General features: G+C 40.1%; 1 protein-coding gene across 1 annotated transcript; it reads right to left on the reverse strand.

Annotated features, from left to right (window-relative positions):
* On the reverse strand, positions 1 to 21,337 carry LOC133615727 (uncharacterized). Its single transcript, XM_061974523.1, has 3 exons — positions 21,220 to 21,337; positions 4,771 to 4,847; positions 1 to 719 (listed from the first exon to the last, which is right to left on the reverse strand). The coding sequence occupies exons 2-3, from the start codon at positions 4,817 to 4,819 to the stop codon at positions 1 to 3; spliced, it is 768 nt and encodes a 255-aa protein (XP_061830507.1). The 5' UTR covers positions 4,820 to 4,847; positions 21,220 to 21,337.
* Positions 21,338 to 23,133: the final 1,796 nt, after the last annotated feature.

Consider the following 23,133-nt stretch of genomic DNA (forward strand, 5'->3'; position numbering starts at 1 on the left):
CTACATGACTGAGCAACACTGACAAGTCTTGCGCTTCGACGGGGCTTTTCCCTCCTTCGTTTTGGTTGGAGATGACTTGTCACCATTATCTTCCTGGACTCGAGCCGTTGGATCGTTTTCCTTCGGGGGAATGTTCTGCCGCATGTCACTCCCTTTTCCCGCCTCTTGCTCGGACTGCAGTCCCAGGACCTGTTCGTCCCCGTCCTCAGTGATCAGCACTCGCTCTGCAGTGAGCATGTCCGGCTCTTGCTGGCTCTCGCTGGTGTAGCCCAGGAACACAAGGGTGATCGGGCTTTCCTCCAGATCCCGATCCTCCATGTTCAGCTCCTTTACCGTTGTGTCTGGAACCACCGTGGCGTTGACGTCCTCTATTCCGGTACTCTCACGGTCTTTAGAAATTACACACTGTGTTTCTCCGACCGGAGTTCTAAAGGCATCTGCCGTAACCCGTTGAGATTCTGCTTTCTTTGGGGAGACTGTGACCTCATCTAGCATCACTCTCATTCCGACCCCATCCACAGCACTTAAAATCTGTCCAAGCTCTTCCGTCGAGGGTGGACAGCCTGGCCCGGCAACTGCATGGATGCTTTTCCTGCCGTCGTCAAAGATAGTCTTGGCCAGTGGCGCTCCGGTCTCTGTAGACATGGGGGCCACCGACCGGACTACGGTGATACCCGTCTTGGGGTCCCTCTCCACCTGCACTGCTACCATGCCCAGAACTGCAAAACCAAAGACAAGGAAAAAGTTGCTTTCATATTCAAAAGTGGAGGGAAACATGACAATCCTCACAGTCATACTTGCCAACCTTGAGACCTCCGAATTCGGGAGATTGGTTGGAGATTTATTTACACATATACACACACATAACACTCCTCTCTACTCATTGTTGTATTTGAAAGTGCAATGCTTTGCAGCCAGTAGCACACCTTTGAAGGAGCATAGGTATGGGCAGCATCTGTGAAATTGAATTTGCAGGAAAGGGGTGAGTTTAGGGTTGAGTTGTCCATCCTAGTTCTATTCTCTGTCACTATCTTTTTTTGGACATTACTACTTGCCGTAGTTTTGAAGCAATGCATGATGGGAATACGGATGTTGTGTGTCAGTGTATTAACGTGCCGGCTGGAATAAACACACGTTGAGCAATATCTCCGTGCCTGCCTTCTTTATGGGTTATAGATAAACCTATGGATAACGGAGACATATATAATAGTCTCCTTCTTGTTGTGTGTGCAGTTGCGCACTGAGCTCCAAAAGCTGTAGATCAGGGGTGCTCACACTTTTTCTGCAGGCGAGCTACTTTTCAATTGATCAAGTCGTGGGGATCTACCTCATTCATATATATAATTTATATTTACTTATTTATGAAATATATGTTTTTGTTAACAAGTTAAAGGTGTTTAATGATAATGCAAGCATGTTTAACACATATAGTTAATATTGTTAATACATTAAAGGTGTTTAATGATAATACAAGTATGTTTAATACATATAGTTGATATTGTTAACAAGTTAAAGGTGGTTAAAGATAATACAAGCATGTTTAACACAAATAGTTAATATTGTTAACAACTTAAAGGTGGTTAAAGATAAAACAAGCATGTTTAACACATAGTTAATATTGTTAACAACTTAAAGGTGGTTAAAGATAATACAAGCATGTTTAACACATATAGTTAATATTGTTAACAACTTAAAGGTGGTTAAAGATAATACAAGCATGTTTAACACATATAGATTCCTTTCTTTCATGAAGACAAGAATATAAGTTGGTGTATTACCTGATTGTGATGACTTGCATTGATTGGAATCAGACAGTGGTGATGATAACTTCCGCATTTTCGAATGCAGGAGAAAAAAAGTCCTCCTTTCTGTCCAATACCACATGAAAGTGGTTGGTTTTTGGCATCTTATTTGTTCAGCTTCCGTACTCCTTTTTATACACTTTACAAGAAATACATTGTCGGCAAACTCCGTAGCTTGCTAGCTTGTGCACGCCAGCTTTCTGAGACTCTTATTTTGGTAGCGCAGGCAGGATGAAGCAGAGCTTTTATTGTGCAACTGTGCAGTCGGTCTTTGGAGTTTTGACGACAGGTACGGCGCCAGAGTCTGTTGAAATAAAGTGTTTCTCGCCTTCCAGTCGGTAATTTTAATGAGCTGGCAGCAGCCAGCGTCATCTCAGAAGACCCTCGGGTGCCGTGAATGTCAATCAAGTGACGAAAGTGACGTCATAGTGAAGATTTATGATCGCTCATTTTTAGGACTATTTTTTTTAATGCCTGGCTGGTGATCCACTGACACACCCTCCGAGATCGACCGGTAGATCGCGATCGACGTAATGAGCACCCCTGCTGTAGATGTTATAATGTGACTGGGCCGGCACGCTGTTTATATGGAGGAAAAGTGGACGTGACGACAGGCTGTCCTCACTCAGGTCCGGCTGGAAATCGGGAGAAATTCGGGAGACTGGTTGTCCCGGGAGATTTTCGGGAGAGGCACTGAAATTCGGGAGTCTCCCGGAAAATTCGAGAGGGTTGGCAAGTATGCTCATAGTTTGTGTCAGGACTGTCATGACCTATCACACGGGGTCATGTTTTGTTTTGTGTTTGCTATACTTTGCCTGGGCAGCACGGTGCTACAGGGGTTAGTGCGTGTGCCTCACAATACGAAGGTCCTGGATTCGAACCTGGGCTCGGGATCTTTTCTGTGTAGAGTTTGCATGTTCTCCCCTCCCACCTCCAAAGACATGCACCTGGGGATAGGTTGATTGGCAACACTAAATTGGCCCTAGTGTGTGAATGTGAGTGTGAATGTTGTCTGTCTATCTGTGTTGGCCCTGTGATGAGGTGGCGACTTGTCCAGGGTGTAACCCGCCTTCCGCCCGAATGCAGCTGAGATAGGCTCCAGCAACCCCCGCAACCCCAAAAGGGACAAGCGGTAGAAAATGGATGGATGGATATACTTCTCCTATGTTTGGTGTCGATGTCTGATGTGACCTTGATCGTACCTGGCTCTGACTGCTGTCGCTGATATAGTCAGAGGAGTACCATAAATTCCGGACTATAAGTCGCAATTTTTTTACGGCTTTTTCTTCGCTGGTGGCCATAAATCAAATAGTTTTTAAAAAAAACACACGCAAAGACACTGAAAAGGTGTACTATTGTTTGTGCTACGGCGCCATCTTTTGGACGAGTTCCCTCACCGCAGCACGTCTACAGTATTTCCTTCTGTTTCGTGCTTTGAACTGGAAGTACAAGTGCCGTTCCGTCTTCCGGTCGTCCATAGTGGTTCTACTCGTATGGATTCTTCATTTGGCACTCCAAGCAACGTTTGTAGGTTTTACAATACAGCTAAAACTATTCGTACTTAACAAAACCGTCCCATGCGTGATGTCTACAGGAGTGTTGCCATGCGTATTTGTACGTGCTGTCTTAATGTAGTCAAGCTAGCAATGCTAACACGTTTACAAGTGTCTGTGTTAGTATTATTATTATATTAATTTACAAAGGCATTATTTTTGTATTGTTTTAGGTCCACAAATTTATCAGTAAATTCACCAAAACCCCACAGTGGTGATATTGAGTCTGTTTAGCTGAATGGAGAGTTAGCTTCCGCAGCTAGTGGGTCCATGACGATGACTTATGTTTTGTTTGATCCGCCGTTTTACTGCCGTGTTACAGACACTGTTTGGAAACAATTAATATGTATACAAATGAACATTTATAAAACTTTTCTGTGTAAATAACTCATTTCACAACGTATATATCCACTTTTATATGGAAACATATTTTTTTTATTCTAACATTTTGTGGGTGCAGCTTAAATACCAATGCACTCCAAAGTCTGGAAGATACAGTAAGTCATACCCTCAAGGCTCAACTCATCCATCCATCCATCCATTTTCTACTGCTAATTCCCTTCGGGGTCGCGGGGGTGCTGGAGCCTATCTCAGCTACAATCGGGCGGAAGGCGGTGTACACCCTGGACAGGTCGCCACCTCATCGCAGTCAAGGCTCAACTTATATATATATATATATATATATATCATTATATATTATATATACACACAAAGACCCAGAGCGCGGGATCAAACCCAGGACCATCGTATTGTGAAGCACATGCACCAACCAATGTTCCACCGTGCTGCCCATATATATATATATATATATATATATATATATATATATATATATATATATATATATATATATATATATATATATATATATATATATATGTGTGTGTGTGTGTGTCTGTATCTATGTATATGTATGTATACAAATATACATACATATGTATAAATATACATATATATGTATATATGGATATATATGTATATATATATATATATATACATATATATACATATGTATGTATATATATACACATATGTATGTATATTTGCATACATACATATACATAGATACAGACATATATATATATATATATATATATATATATATATATATATATATATATATATATATATATGTGTCTGTATCTATGTATATGTATGTATCTATGTACATGTATATATGTATGTATATATGTATATGTATGTGTGTGTGTATATATATATGTATATATATATGTATATATGTATATATATATATATATATATATATATATATATATATATATATATATATATATATATATATATATATATATATATATGTATATATATATATATATATATATATAAACCCAACTTCAAAAAGACAAGACACCCACGATAATTAGTTGCCATAGAGTGTATTCTTGAGGTCTTACCTGACCTGCCATCTTGCCCACTTTGATGGAGCGTCCTTTGCGCCATCATGAGGTCTTATTGACAGCCTCTTTAGTCACTGAAACCAAAAAATACAAATGTTATAAAGCTAATATTTCATTCAAAGTGTTCAAAGAAAGCAAACAGGTAAAAAGGAAGGCCATCACCAATAGTTTTCCATCAAAAACAGATTATTTGATATTCCGCATTTGGTTTTGTGATGATGCAATTGCACCCATTGAATTGCACCCAAACATTCGTGCTTTTCTCCGTCACATGGAATGCTTGGAACGCAAACCTAACACGCTAATGGCCTTTCATGCGCTCTCTCGAGCCGCGAAGCGGGAGAAGGAACGTGATGCCGCCCCAATCTAAGTGGAGCTGCTTCTTGGCCGCGTGACTCCATTCTGTCGCCTCCAGTTAAACTTCAGGGAAAGACTTAGTTATGGTAAATTATTATCAGCCAAGAAATAATAGATTCAAAGCAGGCCGTAGTCATGATGAGGACTCAGAGGGGGTGGAAGTCGATGGCGTTAGAGATAACAATACTGTTGTTTTTCACAGCAACAAAAACAAGCAATGATTCGTTAAATGTGTTAAATGAAATTGTATTCAATGGTATTTAACTTATATTTACCAATTGTGTGAATCAACATATAGAGTATTCCAATTATTATCCCGCCCTATTTTGTTTGATTTCAACCATTCCACTGTCAAAAAGTTTGCCTCATTCACGACATGCTCGCTACCATGTTTTTCATTTTCCCAAAAAATTCCAGAATTTTGAGGAAATTCCAAACTTACTCTCATTCGAAATGAACAGGCAATTTTTGCAATTTTTTAGCTTTCCCACATCTCCCAAATGATTCATACCATTCAAAAGTATAAATCAGGGGTCCCCAAACTACGACCAAACTACGGATCCGGCCCGCCAGCGCCCTAAATCCGACCCACGAGAAGTCCCAAGTTAAAAAATAAATAAATACAAAAATAAAAACAAAAAAGTATATATTTTTAAATTATTATTTTTTAAATATGTCCTTTCTAATCCATTTTCTACCGCTTGTTACTCCCTGTGTCTCCTAGGCGCTCAGGCAAATCATATTGTCTAAACAATCGATAACGTGACATCATCGCTCTGGGAATATATATATATATATATATATATATATATATATATATATATATATATATATATATATATAGGGAAACCTGCGAAACAGGCTTGTCGGGATGATGTAGAGATGACCAAACGAATATTCCGCTCTATTGAGCATTGTATAACAGATAAACCACAGAAACCTCAACTATATATATATATATATATATATATATATATATATATATATATATATATATATATATATATATATATATATATATGTATATATTTATACATATTTATATATAAATAAATATATGATAAATGGGTTGTACTTGTATAGCGCTTTTCTACCTTTAAGGTACTCAAAGCGCTTTGACACTACTTCCACATTTACCCATTCACACACACATTCACACACTGATGGAGGGAGCTGCCATGCAAGGCGCTAACCAGCACCCATCAGGAGCAAGGGTGAAGTGTCTTGCTCAGGACACAACGGACATGACGAGGTTGGTACTAGGTGAGGATTGAACCAGGGACCCTCGGGTTGCGCACGGCCACTCTCCCACTGCGCCACGCCGTCCCCTTTAAATGATAAATGGGTTGTACTTGTATAGCGCTTTTCAACCTTCAAGGTACTCAAAGCGCTTTGACACTACTTCCACATTTACCCATTCACACACACATTCACACACTGATGGAGGGAGCTGCCATGCAAGGCGCTAACCAGCAGCCATCAGGAGCAAGGGTGAAGTGTCTTGCTCAGGACACAACGGACATGACGAGGTTGGTACTAGGTGGGGATTGAACCAGGGACCCTCGGGTTGCGCACGGCCACTCTCCCACTGCGCCACGCCGTCCCTGGTTTTTATATATATATATATATATATATATAGCCATCGATTTTCTGCCGCTTGTCCCTTTTAGGGTTGCGGGAGGTGCTCGCGACTATTTTATATATATATATATATATATATATATATATATATGTGTGTATATATATATATATATATATATATATATATATATATATATATATATATATATATATATATATATATATATATATATGTGTGTATATATATATATATATATATATATATATATATATATGTATATATATATATATATATATATATATATATATATATATATATATATATATATATATATATATATATATATATATATATATATGTATATATACACAGCCCGGCCCCCGCCCAAATTTTTTTAACCCAATGTGGCCCCCGGGTCAAAAAGTTTGGGGACCCCTGGTATAAATTCTCCTTGCTAATGTTAACATGCTAACCCTTTTTTAGCTACAATTTTGCAGGTATACACCTCAGAGTCAGCCTGTTAGCATGCTAATGTTAGCATATAAACATGCTAACATTAGCGTGATAGTTTTTTGGGTTAATTTTGCAGGTATACACCTCAGAGTCATACTTTTGGCACTTGATGCATGTTTACTGTTAGAATGCTAGTGTTAGCATGCTAGTTTTTTTGGATAATTTTGCAGGTATACACCTCAAAGTGATATATTTTGGTACTTGATGCATGTTTACTGTTAGAATGCTAATGTTAGCATATATTTGCATATACATCTGCGGTCCCCTCCAAGGTTTCTCATTATTACCCCATTGGGTTGAGTTTTTTCTTGTCCTGATGTGGGATCTGAGCCGAGGATGCCGTCGTGGCTTGTGCAGCCCTTTGAGACACTCGTGATTTAGGACTATATAAGTAAACATTGATTGAATGATTGAATGGTTTACTGTTAGAATGCTAATGTTAGCATATAAAGATGCTAACATTAGCGTGGTAGTTTTTTTTGGATAATTTTGCAGGTACACCCCTCAGAGTGATATATTTTGGTACTTGATGCATGTTTACTGTTAGAATGCTAATGTTAGCACATAAACATGCTAACATAAGCATGCTAGTTATTTTTATTTATTATTTTTCAGGTATACACCTCAGAGTCATATATTTTGGTACTTGATGCATGTTTACTGTTAGAATGCTAATGTTAACATGTTAGCAAGCCAACACTAACATGCTATTTCTTTTTTTTTCTTTTTTTTTTTTTTTTTTTAGCAAATTTTGCATGTATACAGGGTGATTCAAAAAGAATACGCCAAAATCATCACTAGATATTTCAAAAGTGAAAAACAATGGACAACCTAGCTCGAACCCATGTGTTGTACAAACGTACACAACTTGGAGTATTTATTTCATTGCCAACAAGAGAACTTAAAGGCCTACTGAAACCCACTACTACCGACCACGCAGTCTGATAGTTTATATATCAATGATGAAATCTTAACATTGCAACACATGCCAATACGGCGGGGTTAGCTTACTAAAGTGCAATTTTAAATTTCGCGCAAAATATCCTGCTGAAAACGTCTCGGTATGATGACGTCAGCGCGTGACATCACGGATTGTAAAGGACATTTTGGACAGCATGGTGGCCAGCTATTAAGTCGTCCGTTTTCATCGCGAAATTCCACAGTATTCTGGACATCTGTGTTGGCGAATCTTTTGCAATTTGTTCAATGAACAATGGCGACAGCAAAGAAGAAAGCTGTAGGTGGGAAGCGGTGTATTGCGGCCGACCGCAGCAACACAAACACAGCCGGTGTTTCATTGTTTACATTCCCGAAAGATGACAGTCAAGCTTTACCATTGGCCTGTGGAGAACTGGGACAACAGAGACTCTTACCAGGAGGACTTTGAGTTGGATACGCAGACACGGTACCGTGAGTACGCATGCAGCTGCGGCTTCCAAACATTTGATCGCTTGCCCGTACGTGCGTGCTGCTATGTGCATGTCACGTACGTAGCTTTGGGGACTTTGGGGAAATATATGTGTTGTATGAACTTTGGAGAGGTGAACGGTACTTTGGGCTGTGGGATTGAGTGTGTTGTGCAAGTGTTTGAGTTGTATTGGCGGGTTATATGGACGGGAGGGGGGAAGTGTTTGTTATGCGGGATTAATTTGTGGCATATTCAATATAAGCCTGGTTGTGTTGTGGCTAATAGAGTATATATATGTCTTGTATTTATTTACTGTTTTAGTCATTCCCAGCTGAATATCAGGTCCCACCCGCCTCTCACAGCATCTTCCCTATCTGAATCGCTCCCACTGCCCTCTAGTCCTTCACTCTTACTTTCCTTATCCACAAATCTTTCATCCTCGCTCAAATTAATGGGGAAATCGTCGCTTTCTCGGTCCGAATCGCTCTCGCTGCTGGTGGCCATAATTGTAAACAATGTGCAGATGTGAGGAGCTCCACAACCTGTGACGTCACGCTACTCGTCTGCTACTTCCGGTACAGGCAAGGCTTTTTTATCAGCGACCAAAAGTTGCGAACTTTATCGTCGATGTTCTCTACTAAATCCTTTCAGCAAAAACATGGCAATATCGCAAAATGATCAAGTATGACACATAGAATGGACCTGCTATCCCCGTTTAAATAAGAAAATCGCATTTCAGTAGGCCTTTAAATTATGACCAATGTATGATCCTGTAACTACTTGGTATCGGATCGATACCTACATTTGTGGTATCATCCAAAACTAATGTAAAAGTTTCAAACAACAGAAGAATAAGTGATTATTAAATTTTAACAGAAGTGTAGATAGAACATGTTAAAAGAGAAAGTAAGCAGATATTAACAGTAAATGAACAAGTAGATTAATAATACATTTTTACAGTTTGTCCTTCATAATGTTGACAAAATAACAGAATGATAAATGACACAATATGTTACTGCATACGTCAGCAGACTAATTAGGAGCCTTTGTTTGTTTACTTACTACTAAAAGACAAGTTGTCGAGTATGTTCACTATTTTATTTAAGGACACAATTACAACAAAAAACATATGTTTAATGCACCATAATATTTTTTGTTAAAATAAAGCCAATAATGGCATTTTTTGTGGTACCCTTTATTCAGAAAAGTATCGAAATATATGTTGGTACCAGTACCAAAATATTGGTTTTAAGACAACTCTATGAGAATTGTAGTTGTTTTTCTGGGTACTTTACCGGAAATACTTTTTTTAAATTTAATGCCATCTTTAACCTTCCAAATGTCTTTTTATTTCGATATTACATTACAAATGTGTTTATCTTTCATGCTTCCAGTTGAGTTCTAACGGATATTCGCCCATTTGTCTCCTCGTGGACGACCTCATTTTTGTTCTAATGGCGTAGTCTTTTGTTATGTTATCACTGTCATGTGATTTCAGCGCCAGCCAGCAAGGAACGACAACATAGTGAATGTGTCTGCGGCTGTAATGTCACCGCTGACTTAAACGGATGCGAATGAAGCGTCCAGAACGAGTCTCGCGTTAAGTCATGAAGTCTTTGCAGAGACCTGCACCGGGGGGCCTGGGCCTGGGCCTGAGGCTGACAAGCGAAGGAGAAGATGTGCAGGGAGACATGGAGACACTATGGAGCCCGCCAGGAATGAAACTGGAGTCGGGGTCAGACAAGAGGCAGAGTGGGAAGAAACTCCAGTGTTCTTTGCACATATCGTTTAACGGTGCAAAAAATTAAAACATTTTTTTTATATTTTTGCTAATAAAATTATGGCTTCTGGTAAATGACAACAAAGTCATGTATTTGCAATTTCCGCGTTAAACAAGGCTCTGAATGCTGCTGTTAAACATGAAGTGGAAAACAAATCCACCGTGTGATAATAAACAACATGTCGCCGACTTGTATTCCGGGGTAATTGTTTACCGGAAGACATTTAAGCCCATTAGTGAAGCCTGATGAAGGCAGCAGGGTAACTTGGCAACCCTCTCCCAAGATTGTTCTTTGGAATTTGCCATTTTCCTTTACTTGCGTACAAATCAGCTTTAAACAGTAAGGAATATGATTTTTAAACGCAACAATCCTACTGTATCGAGTGTTGTCCCAAGATCAATATTTTAGGACCGGTACCAAAATGTATTTGATACTTTTCTAAATAAATGGCACCATAAAAATGGCATTATTGGCTTTATTTTGACAAAAAAATTTAGGGTACATTAAACATATGTTTCTTATTGCAAGTTTGTCCTTAAATAAAATAGTGAACATACTAGACAACTTGTCTTTTAGTAGTAAGTAAACAAACAAAGGCTTCTAATTAGTCTGCTGACGTATGCAGTAACATATTGTTTCATTTATCATTCTATTATTTTGTCAAAAATATAAAGAACAAACTAAAAAATGTACTTACCACTGTAATTACCGGACTACAATACTCTTCATTCAATGAAAACAAGAGTATAAAGAAGTCATACTGTTCCATTACCTTTGTTCATACTACTGTCACTACTCAACTGCCAAAGAACTGTAGACACCTTAATATTTGTTGCTCCCTATACTGTATATATTGTATGTACTGTACATACCGTATTTTTCGGACTATAAGTCGCAGTTTTTTTTCATAGTTTGGCCGGGCTCCAGTGCGACTTATATATGTTTTTTCCCTTTTTATTATGCATTTTCGGCAGGTGCGACTTATACTCCGGTGCGACTTATACTCCGAAAAATACGGTACTGTATATACTGTTATGCTATTTGATATTGCACTGGTACTGTATTTGACTACTGTACTTCTACTTGTACTGATACTTCTACCATAACTTCTGTAACTTATTGTGCAACTTATTGTCTTGTAATTAATGTACATCAGAGCAATTCAAATTTTTGTATTTTTTGTATTTAGTGTATTAGATTCTGCAACTAGTGTTTGGCTCCCACTGTACGCAATATCTGAAGAGCATGGAAAAAAAGCATTTCACTGTGGTGTACTCTGTATGTGACGAATACAATCTTGAACTTTGGATTACTAATCTACTTGTTCATTTACTGTTAATATCTGCTTATTTTCTGCTTCAACATGTTCTATCTACACTTCTATTAAAATGTAATAATCACTTATTATTCTGTTGTTTGATACTTTACATTAGTTTTGGATGATACCACACATTTAGGTATGGATCCGATACCAAGTAGTTACAGGATCATACATTGGTCATATTCAAATACCTCATGTGTCCAGAGACGTATTTCCTGAGTTAATAAACAATATGATTTTTTTTCTTAATCATAGTAGTATTGACTAGATACACTCTTGTACTTGGTATCATTACAGTGATGTCAGGTGTAGATCCACCTATGGCGTTTGTTTACATTGTGACACTGTTGAGCTATTGTATCCTCCTACGGTGTGTAGTGAAGCATGTTTAGCTATTCCTCGTCCTGCAGTGATAATGGTACTTGTAAGAAACATACTTTATTTGTCACCATGGAGACAAGGATTAGCGATTTAGAAGTAGCTAAAACGCTGCCGACTGCGGATAGCTAGCCATGTCTTAAAGCACCTCTTCCTGAGGGCGTTTCAGTGTTATAACTTCACCTTTATATTCAGTTTTTAGGCCAAAATACATCCGTTCTCCCTTTTTTGTCTGCACACTGTGTCTGCTTGTAGGTACTCTGTGTGCGCGCTGCCGAACATGCTCCTCTGCCCCGAAAACCAGCAATGTCACGACGTGACGACGACGCGCCGTCATGCCCGTTAAAAAATAAATACAAAAAAATAAATGGGGAACCGGTACTTTTCAAACAGAGTATGGTACCGTTTTTGATTCATTAGTAACACAATATTATACTAGTACTAGTATACTGTACAACCTTAACTGGACAATAAATCTTGGAGAGATTTTAAAGAAGCATGGAGTGTCTTATCACTTTTATGCAGATGACTGCCAAATTTATATGCCGATTTCAAAAGGCCACGGCCCCCTGACACATTTCTCAACTGTCTATGAGACATCAAGGCTTGGTTAGCCCAGAATTTTTTAAATAATGAATGAGGGAACAACGGAAATTTTAGTTTTTGGAAAGGCCCTCACTGACTTGGGACCATTGCAAAATTATGTGCGTCCCAAAGCCACCAGCCTTGGCGTCACTATAGACAGCGATTTTAAACTTGACAAATCGTGTTTTTATCATCTTCGTCTTTTAGCAAAGGTAAAACCGTTTTTATCTTTTAACCCTTTTGATTAAGTCGTGCATGCTTATATTTCAAGTCGCCTGGACTACTGCAATGCACTTTATGCTGGCATTAGCCAAAAAGCTCTCTCTCTCCCGGTTGCAGTTAGTCCAGAACGCGGCAGCACGACTTTTAACAGGGGCCAGGAAACGCCAGCATATAACCCCAATTCTTCAGAGTTTGCACTGGCTGCCTGTTCATTTTAGAATTGATTTTAAAACCTTGCTGTTTGTCTTTAAAGCTTTACATGGACTGGCACCTCAGTATATCTCGGACCTCATCCAAATTTACACTCCTGCGCGTGCTCTGAGGTCCGAGAGCCAGCTCCAGCTCGTGGTGCCCAAGACCAGACTTAAAACCTGTGGTCGGCCCTAAGCTCTGGAACACTCTGCCCCTCCATATTTAAACTGCTCCCACAGTGGAGTGTTTTAAGTCTCGTCTTAAAGGCCTACTGAAACCCACTACTACTGACCACGCAGTCTGATAGTTTATATATCAATGATGAAATCTTAACATTGCAACACATGCCAATACGGCCGGGTTAACTTATAAAGTGCAATTTTAAATTTCCCGGGAAACTTCCGGTTGAAAACGTCTAGGTATGATGACGTTTGCGCGTGAGGTCAAGGGTTGAAGCGGAAGTATTCGGTCACCATTGTATCCCAATACAAACAGCTCTGTTTACATCGCAAAATTCCACAGTATTCTGGACATCTGTGTTGGTGAATCTTTTGCAATTTGTTCAATTAACAATGGAGACTGCAAAGAACAAACCTGTAGGTGGGACCGTGTATTAGCGGCGGCTGCAGCAACACAACCAGGAGGACTTTGAGTTGGATAGCAGACGCGCTACCGTGACTACGCCGACCGCATCGATGATCGGGTGAAGTCCTTCGTCGCACCGTCGATCGCTGGAACGCAGGTGAGCACCGGTGTTGATAAGCAGATGAGAGCTGGCTAGGTGGAGAGCTAATGTTTTTAGCATAGCTCTGTCGAGGTCTCGTAGCTAAGTTAGCTTCAATGGTGTCGTTGCTAGGCTTTGTCAGGCGGTACATCATTAACCGTGTGGTTACAGGTCCAGAGTTTGGTAGTATTGTTGATATTCTGTCTATCCTTCCAGTTATTTATTTTGTTTCTATCTACAGTTAAGCACGATGCTATCACGTTAGCTCCGTAGCTAAAGTGCTTCGCCGATGTATTGTCGTGGAGAAAAAAATCACTGTGAATGTCCATTTCGCGTTCTCGACTCTCATTTTCAAGAGGATATAGTATCCGAGGTGGTTTAAAATACAAATCCGTGATCCACAATAGAAAAAGGAGAGAGTGTGGAATCCAATGAGCCCTTGTACCTAAGTTACGGTCAGAGCGAAAAAAGATACGTCCTGCACTGCACTCTAATCCTTCACTCTCACGTTCCTCATCCACAAATCTTTCATCCTGGCTCAAATTAATGGGGTAGTCGTCGCTTTCTCGGTCCGAATCGCTCTCGCTGCTGGTGTAAACAACGGGGAAATGTGAGGAGACTTTCAACTTGTGAGGTCACGCTACTTCCGGTACAGGCAATGCTTTTTTATCAGCGACCAAAAGTTGCGAACTTTATCATCGTTGTTCTATACTAAATCCTTTCAGCAAAAATATGGCAATATCGCGAAATGATCAAGTATGACACATAGAATGGATCTGCTATCCCCGTTTAAATAAAAAAAAATCATTTCAGTAGGCCTTTAATACCCACTTTTATTCTTTGGCTTTTAACACTACGTGAGTTGTGTGGTCCTCTGTTGTCATCTGTGTTTTTTAAAAATGTTGATTTCTATTTTTCTATTGTTTTAATTGGTTTTACGTTTTTAATCATATTTATTTTTATATTGTTTTTATATTGGTTTTATATTTATTTATTTTTTGTTTTTATTCAGTCATTGGTGGAGCTAAGGATAATATTTGAATATTGTTTTTAATATTGTTGTGCAGCACTTTGGAAACATTTTTGTTGTTTAAATGTGCTATATAAATAAAGTGGATTGGATTGGATAAATGAATAATTAGACTGCAAACACAAACAAATGTTACGGTCGAACAAAAGCCATTTGACTGGCCAACCTACTACTTTGTAGCAGGACCCTCGGTATTTTAGCAACAGCAGTTTAACAGAAGTGTAGATAGAACATGTTAAAACAGAAAATAAGCAGATATTAACAGTAAATGAACAAGTAGATTAATAATCCATCATAATGTTGACAAAATAATAGAATGATAAATGACACAATATGTTACTGCAGACTAATTAGGCGTCACGATGGAAGAGGGGTTAGTGCATCTGCCTCACAATACGAAGGTCCTGAATAGTCTTGGGTTCAATCCCGGGCTCGGGATCTTTCTGTGTGGAGTTTGCATGTTCTCCCCGTGACTGCGTGGGTTCCCTCCGGGTACTCCGGCTTCCTCCCACCTCCAAAGACATGCACCTGGGGATAGGTTGATTGGCAACACTAAATTGGCCCTAGTGTGTGAATGTGAGTGTGAATGTTGTCTGTCTATCTGTGTTGGCCCTGCGATGAGGTGGCGATTTGTCCAGGGTGTACGCCGCCTTCTGCCCGATTGTAGCTGAGATAGGCTCCAGCGCCCCCCGCGACCCCAAAAGGGAATAAGCGGTAGAAAATGGATGGATGGATGGATGTTGACAAAATAATAGAATGATAAATGACACAATATGTTACTGCAGACTAATTAGGAGTCTTTGTTTGTTTACTTACTACTAAAAGACCAGTTGTCTTGTATGTTCACTATTTTATTTAAGGACTAAATTCTTTTTTGATTGCCATAAAACACATATGTTTAATATCATACGATTTTTAGTTAGCCAATAATGACATTTTGTTTGTGGTTGCCTTTATTTTGAAAAGTATCGACGTACATTTTGGTACCAGCACTAAAATATTGGTCTCGGGACAACCATGGTTGTAGAAGACGGTACGGACTATTCCGGACAGGACTTGAAGGTAGGAACATAATCTTTAGGCCTACTGAAACCCACTACTACCGACCACGCAGTCTGATAGTTTATACATCAATGATGAAATCTTAACATTGCAACACATGTCAATACGGCCGGGTTAGCTTACTAAAGTGCAATTTTAAATTCCGCGCGGAATATCCTGCTGAAAACGTCTCGGTATGATGACGTCAGCGCGTGACGTCACGGATTGTGGAGGACATTTTGGGACAGCATGGTGGCCAGCTATTAAGTCGTCTGTTTTCATCGCAAAATTCCACAGTATTCTGGACATCTGTGTTGGTGAATCTTTTGCAATTTGTTTAATGAACAATGGAGACAGCAAAGAAGAAAGCTGTAGGTGGGAAGCGATGTATGGCGGCCGACTGCAGCAACACAAACACAGCCGGTGTTTCATTGTTTACATTCCCGGAAGATGACAGTCAAGCTTTACCATTGGCCTGTGGAGATCTGGGACAACAGAGACTCTTACCAGGAGGACTTTGAGCTGGATGCGCAGACGCGGTACCGTGAGTATGCATGCAGCTGCGGCTTCCAAACATTTGATCGCTTGCCCGTACGTGCGTGCCGCTATGTGCATGTCACAGACGTAACTTTGGGGACTTTGGGGAAACATATGTGCTGTATGAACTTTGGGGAGGTGAACGGTACTTTGGGCTGTGGGATTGAGTGTGTTGTGCAGGTGTTTGAGTTGTATTGGCGGGTTATATGGACGGGAGGGGGGAGGTGTTTGTTATGCGGGATTCATTTGTGGCATATTAAATATAAGCCTGGTTGTGTTGTGGCTAATAGAGTGTATATATGTCTTCTGTTTATTTACTGTTTTAGTCATTCCCAGCTGAATATCAGGTCCCACCCGCCTCTCACAGCATCTTCCCTATCTGAATCGCTCTCACTGCCCTCTAGTCCTTCACTCTCACTTTCCTCATCCACAAATCTTTCATCCTCGCTCAAATTAATGGGGAAATCGTCGCATTCTCGGTCCGAATTGCTCTTGCTGCTGGTGGCCATGATTGTAAACAATGTGCAGATGTGAGGAGCTCCACAACCTGTGACGTCACGCTACTCGTCTGCTACTTCCGGTACAGGCAAGGCTTTTTTTATCAGCGACCAAAAGTTGCTCTCTACTAAATCCTTTCAGCAAAAATATGGCAATATCGCGAAATGATCAAGTATGACACATAGAATGGACCTGCTATCCCCGTTTAAATAAGAAAATCGTGTCTGGAGCTCCTGGGTCCCGCTGTCCATCCCTTCCGGGTGCCCGTCTTGGTTGGGGCCTGTTGGGCCTAGTCCCTGCGTCTATTGTGGTAGCTTGGTGCTGCAAGGTATTCCGAGGTGCTGCGAGTCGGCCAGTTGCTGGGGTAGTGACCTTGTTTGTCAGCATGTCTGTGATCTTCTTTTAATTCTTTTTTTTTTTAATTAATTAATTAATTAATTTATTTATTTATTTATTTTTAAAATATATTTTATTAATATTATTTTTTAATTTTTCCCCTCCCTCAGGGGGGGGGCTCGGCGGGGCGGTTGCTGGTTGTTCCATCTCCATCGTTGGGGTCCCTGCGGGTGGGGTGGGTGGTTCCCGTGGCCCTGTGCCTGGGTGGTCCTGCGGCGGCCGGTTTGGGTGGGGTGGCCGGGGGCTGGCCTCGCCGCGCTCTCCGGGGGTGGGGGGTGGGCTCGTGGGGGCCCGGTTGCCGGTGGGGCGGGGGCGGTCTTCCCGTCCGGTTGCGGGGAGTCTCTGGGTCCTTCGGGCGGGGCGTCTCGCCTTTCTGCCCGTGTGGGGTGTGGTCTCTCGCTGGCTTGGGGTCTGGCTGTCCCCTGCTTTTCTCGTGCCCTGTCCTCCGCCGGGTGCGTCTGTCTGCGGCCTGCTGCTGGCCCTTGTGGGCGGTACGGTGGGTCGGGCTCTGGGGTTCCTGTCGCTGGCCGGCTTGGCTGCGTGGGGGCGGTGGTCCCTGGTTCCCTGGGCACCACGCCTCCTGTTTGTGGGTTGGGCTCTCGGGGGTGATGGGGCCGTGCTCTGGCTCCCACGCACTCTGGGAGTCGAATGTATTGTACATGCAAATTCACGTATGCTCACATACGTACATAGGTACCTACGCTCCCACATACATACACAAATACAGTACATATTTACCTACCTAATGTTCGTACATCCACACGCACATTCAATATACAAACATACACATACACATACTGTACATATACATTCACTGTACAAACACATATACACATTCTGTACATATACATTCATTGTACAAACACATATACACATTCTGTACATATACAAGTACATATGCATACTTACACTCATGCACATAATCACGTTTCATCAAACATATATTAACGTTGTTGCCCTAGGGTAAACTGGGTGTAACACATGGCACACTGACAAAGCTTAACCTATTGTGACTATAACAATCTACAAGGTTAATGTAGGTTGCTTCTCTTTCTCCCCCTCCATTTTTCTGCATTCTTTCGTATCTCAAGTTATCATTACGTATATGTATTGTTGCATTTAAACAACTGTATTGTTGATAATAAAGGTAAATTATTGGTATTGTTCATTATCAATAGCGCTATTTCTATTGGTATTTGTATTGATCCATTTGTAGTGTAATAATGCTCATTGTCATTTCTGTATTATTTTTTATTTTTCGCTAACTGCTTATTTGCTATTACTTTTACCATCATATTTGTACATGTCATATTTGCTGATGTTGCTCTATTGTTGTTGTTGTTGTTGTTTGCTGTTGTTGTTTTTGTCTCTCTGTCTAATCCCCCTCTTGTCCCCACAATTTCCCCCTCTGTCTTCTTTTTTTTTCTCTTTCTATCCCCTCCTGCTCCGGCCCGGCTGCACTAAATGATAATATAAATACATTTAATAAAGTCAAATACAAATAAGGCAACAAGAGAAGTATCCTACACTTCTCTTTTGTAAAGTAAATCTGAACAGCCGACATGGGCATCTACATCAACTATATGATTTGCCTGAGAAGCTGGACAGGACATAAAAAAAAAAATAAAAAAATAAAAAATAAAAATAAGAAAATCGCATTTCAGTAGGCCTTTAATTACTTAATCCGACACATCACAAAAGACAGGAACTAAAACAAAAGGAAAGTGTGCCGTTCGCATGAGAGGCTAAAGAACAAAAAAAAAATGAACACAGGAAACATAGACACTAACACTTAGCATGAACTATGGACATAGAACAAACAAGACTGTGGCATGAAACAACTAACATAACTATGGCATAGTACAACATGAAACTGTGGCATGAAACCAATAATGACGCCAGGACGACTGACTGGCAAAGGTGGGCTTAAATCATGTCTATTGATTGGAAACAGGTGCGTGTCCGAACACCAGAGGCAGGTGAAAATCATAAGTCGCCATGGTAACTAAAACAAACAAGGGTGCACACAAACAGGAACTATGGTGTCTAAAACTAACAGAACATAACAAAAACATGATCCGGACCACGGATCATGAATCAGCTAAAGACCTGATTTAAAAATGTTATCGCAACAAACATCTACATAACATCGCAATTTCCTGCAAACTCAGGCCTTTTATGTGGCAACAATCTAAAAAAAAAAAGCTCCAGAAAATCCTCGGGGGTTGGCGGCATAGGTGCCCATCTAACGCCACATGCCATAGACCTAAAGATAGCTTGCCAAAGTACTTAACGAGAGTCAGGGTGGGCTTCAGGGAGCCCCACCCAGGACACATGAGAAAAGTGTTGACCAACAGACTGATGAAGTTGAAGAAGAACTATGTGGACATGAGAAAGAACACAACTAACTCCATGATTCAATGCACCTGTCAGGGTGAAGATGAGGCACCGCTCAGCTGACTTTCATATATATTTATATGACTGCAAACACAACATACTTAACGTTCGAACTGGAAAACTTTGTTAATATTTGCAAATATTAGCTCATTTGGAATTTGATGCCTGCAACATGTTTCAAAAAAGCTGGCACAAGTGGCGAAAAAGACTGCTCATCAAACACTTATTTGGAACACCCAGCAGGTGGACAGGCTAATTGGGAACAGGTGGGTGCCATGATTGGGTATAAAAGCAGCGTCCATGAAATGCTCAGTTATTCACAAACAAGGATGGGGCGAGGGTCACCACTTTGTGCATGAGCGAATCGTCAAACAGTTTAAGAACAACATTTATCAACCAGCTATTGCAAGGAATTTGGGGACTTCACCATCTACGGTCCGTAATACCATCAAAAGGTTCAGAGAATCTGGAGAAATCACTGCACGTAAGCGAAGATATTACGGACCTTGGATCCCTCAGGCGGCAATGCATCAAAAAGCAACATCAGTGTGTAAAGGACATCACCACATGGGCTCAGGAACACTTCAGAAAACCACTGTCAGTAACTACAGTTGGTCGCTACATCTGTAAGTGCAAGTTAAAACTCTACTATGCAAAGGAAAAGCCATTTATCAACAACACCCAGAAACTGAGCCCGAGCTCATCTAAGATGGACTGATGCAAAGTAAAAAAGTGTTCTGTGGTCTGACGAGTCCACATTTCAAATTGTTTTTGGAAACTGTGGACGTCGTGTCCTCAGGAACAAAGAGGAAAAGAACCATCCGGATTGTTATAGGCGCAAAGTTGAAAAGCCAGCATCTGTGATGGTATGGGGGTGTATTAGTGCCCAAGGCATGGGTAACTTACACATCTGTGAAAGCACCATTAATGCTGAAAGGTACATACAGGTTTTGGAGCAACATATATTGCTATCCAAGCAACGTTATCATGGACGCCCCTGCTTATTTCAGCAAGACAATGCCAAGCCACGTGTTACAACAGCGTGGCTTCATAGTAAAAGAATGCAGGTACTAGACTGGCCTGTCTGTAGTCCAGACCTGTCTCCCGTTTAAAAAGTGTGGCACAACATGAAGCCTAAAATACCACAACGGAGACCCCGGACTGTTGAACAACTTAAGCTGTACATCAAGCAAGAATGGGATATAATTCCAACTGAAAAGCCTCCTTTAAAAAAAAAAAGAAAATGACATGCACATGCGTCATGGCCAAGTCTACAAATTGGACCACAAAAAGATTACAGTCCTGTCAGAAACACGGGAATCCATTTACATTACATACGGTAAGTCAGCCGTGTGACTCACTACACTAATTCATTATCTGTTCGCTCACAATGTAAATGTCAAGGTTGGAAACCTCAGTCTAATTCAAATGAAATAAAATGTATAAATATCGAGGCCATGTTGTGAGAGTACGGCAACACACACCTTTTGTTGTGCAGTCCTGTGGTCTTCTTGGTCTCCTCTCCTGGTAGTAGACGATAGTTTTTACCTAATGGGTCTTGGGAGGCGTGGCGCCTGATAGCTGAGCTCCAACTGTCACAACTTTATCAGTGGAGTTGAGATAAACAGCATGTCTGAAACAAGGAATAGTGCAATTTTTTAGCATATAACACAACTATTTTGCATTACACACTAAAGAATGCTGGGTTATTTTGATAACCCAAGTTATGAGTTATTTTTATGAAGAGCAATCAATTATTTGGGTTGTAAGGGTATTATTTTAACTCAATTTCTGGGATTTCAAAATTATGAACCATTTTTGGGTTGTTTTTCAATGAGTAACACATTTTTGGGTAAAATGCTTTTTTTTTATTAAAAAGGTACTTTTTTCTTGAAGGGAATTTTATTAAGGAATAATCTCATTAACATTATTTACAATCACACATCTTATGTACATGAACATATTTGAGCATGCCGTATCAAACTACTATTGTCATGAACCGCTGTTTGTTTAGTTTTTGACTCCCTCAGTTCCTGTTTTCAGCACCCCTGGGTTTTTGTTTTAGTTGCCATGACGGCAGATTGTTTTCACTAATCAGAGAGCTACTTATTCCCTGCTTTTTGCCACACTCAGTCTGGCTGTCTTATTTGCTTCCACGCAACAGTTACGACGGCTACTAATTTAATTCCTGAGCTAATCTTTGTTTTTTTGTTTGCCTGTTTACATGCTAAGCTTTTCTTGTTCGCTATTCCGTTAGCTTCCCGTGCTATGGGCACGCTGGTGCTCTTTTGTTTGTATCCCGCATGATTTATGGACAATAAATAATTTCCTTACCCGCACCTTGCCTCCGGAGTCCCGTCTGCATCCTGGGAGAACGATCCACGCGGTAAAATGCGTATGACCATACACGGCAATTCTTGTAAAACAAAAATGTCACTCATATCTTGCTTTTGAGTATGAATAAAAAAAAAAGATCAGTCGTTGAAAAGGAGTAGGACAAACCAGCAATAAAATGTATAATTTTTTACCAACTATTGGGTCAAGGAGCGCTAAATTGCGCAACCCAATAGTTGGGTCTGGAATAACCCAACATTGTAGTGAGCATAACGCAGTTTATGTTAGCGTGCTAAATTTAGCACGCTAACAGGGAACAAGTGTCACATACTAAGGTAAATGGCTGCAAAATTAGCTCAAAAAGCTAGCCCGTTGATGTTAACGTAAACATGCATATAGTTAGCATGTTTCAAATACCAAGTTATATGACTGTAAGGTGTATGGCTGTGGAATTAGAGAAAAAAACATAAAGTTAGCTAAAAAGTTTGCGCTATTATTTTAGCATGCTAAATTTAGCACGCCGACATAATAGCGCTAACTTTTTAGCTAACTTTTTAGCTAACTTTACGTTTTTTTCTCTAATTCCGCAGCCATACACCTTACAGTCATATAACTTGGTATTTGAAACGTGCTAACTGTATGGATGTTTACCTTAACATTAACGTGCTAGCTTTTTGAGCTAATTTTGCAGCCGTTTACCTTACAGACATGTAACTTGGTATGTGACACTTGTTACCTGTTAGTGTACTAAATTTAGCATGCTAAAATATTAGCGCTAACTTTTTAGCTAACTTTTTCACTAACTTTACGTTTTTTTCTCTAATTCCGCAGCCATACACCTTACAGTCATATAACTTGTTATTTGAAACATGCTATAGCATGCTAAAATAATAGCGCTAACTTTTTAACCAACTTTTTAGCTAACTTTTTAGCTAACTTTACGTTTTTTTCTCTAATTCAACAGCCATACACCTTATAGTCATACAACTTGGTATTTGAAACATGCTAACTGTATGCATGTTTACCTTAACATTAACGTGCTAGCTTTTTGAGCTAATTTTGCA

Source organism: Nerophis lumbriciformis, linkage group LG22, assembly GCF_033978685.3.
Source record: "Nerophis lumbriciformis linkage group LG22, RoL_Nlum_v2.1, whole genome shotgun sequence".
Lineage (NCBI taxonomy): Eukaryota > Metazoa > Chordata > Actinopteri > Syngnathiformes > Syngnathidae > Nerophis > Nerophis lumbriciformis.

Excerpts from the sequence above, each read along its gene's own strand:
- LOC133615727 (XM_061974523.1), bottom strand. The coding sequence starts at position 4,819 with ATGATGGCGCAAAGGACGCTCCATCAAAGTGGGCAAGATGGCAGGTCA. Across the intron at positions 720-4,770 it reads TGGGCAAGATGGCAGGTCAG|TTCTGGGCATGGTAGCAGTG; the intron begins GTAAGACCTCAA and ends TTGGTTTTGCAG.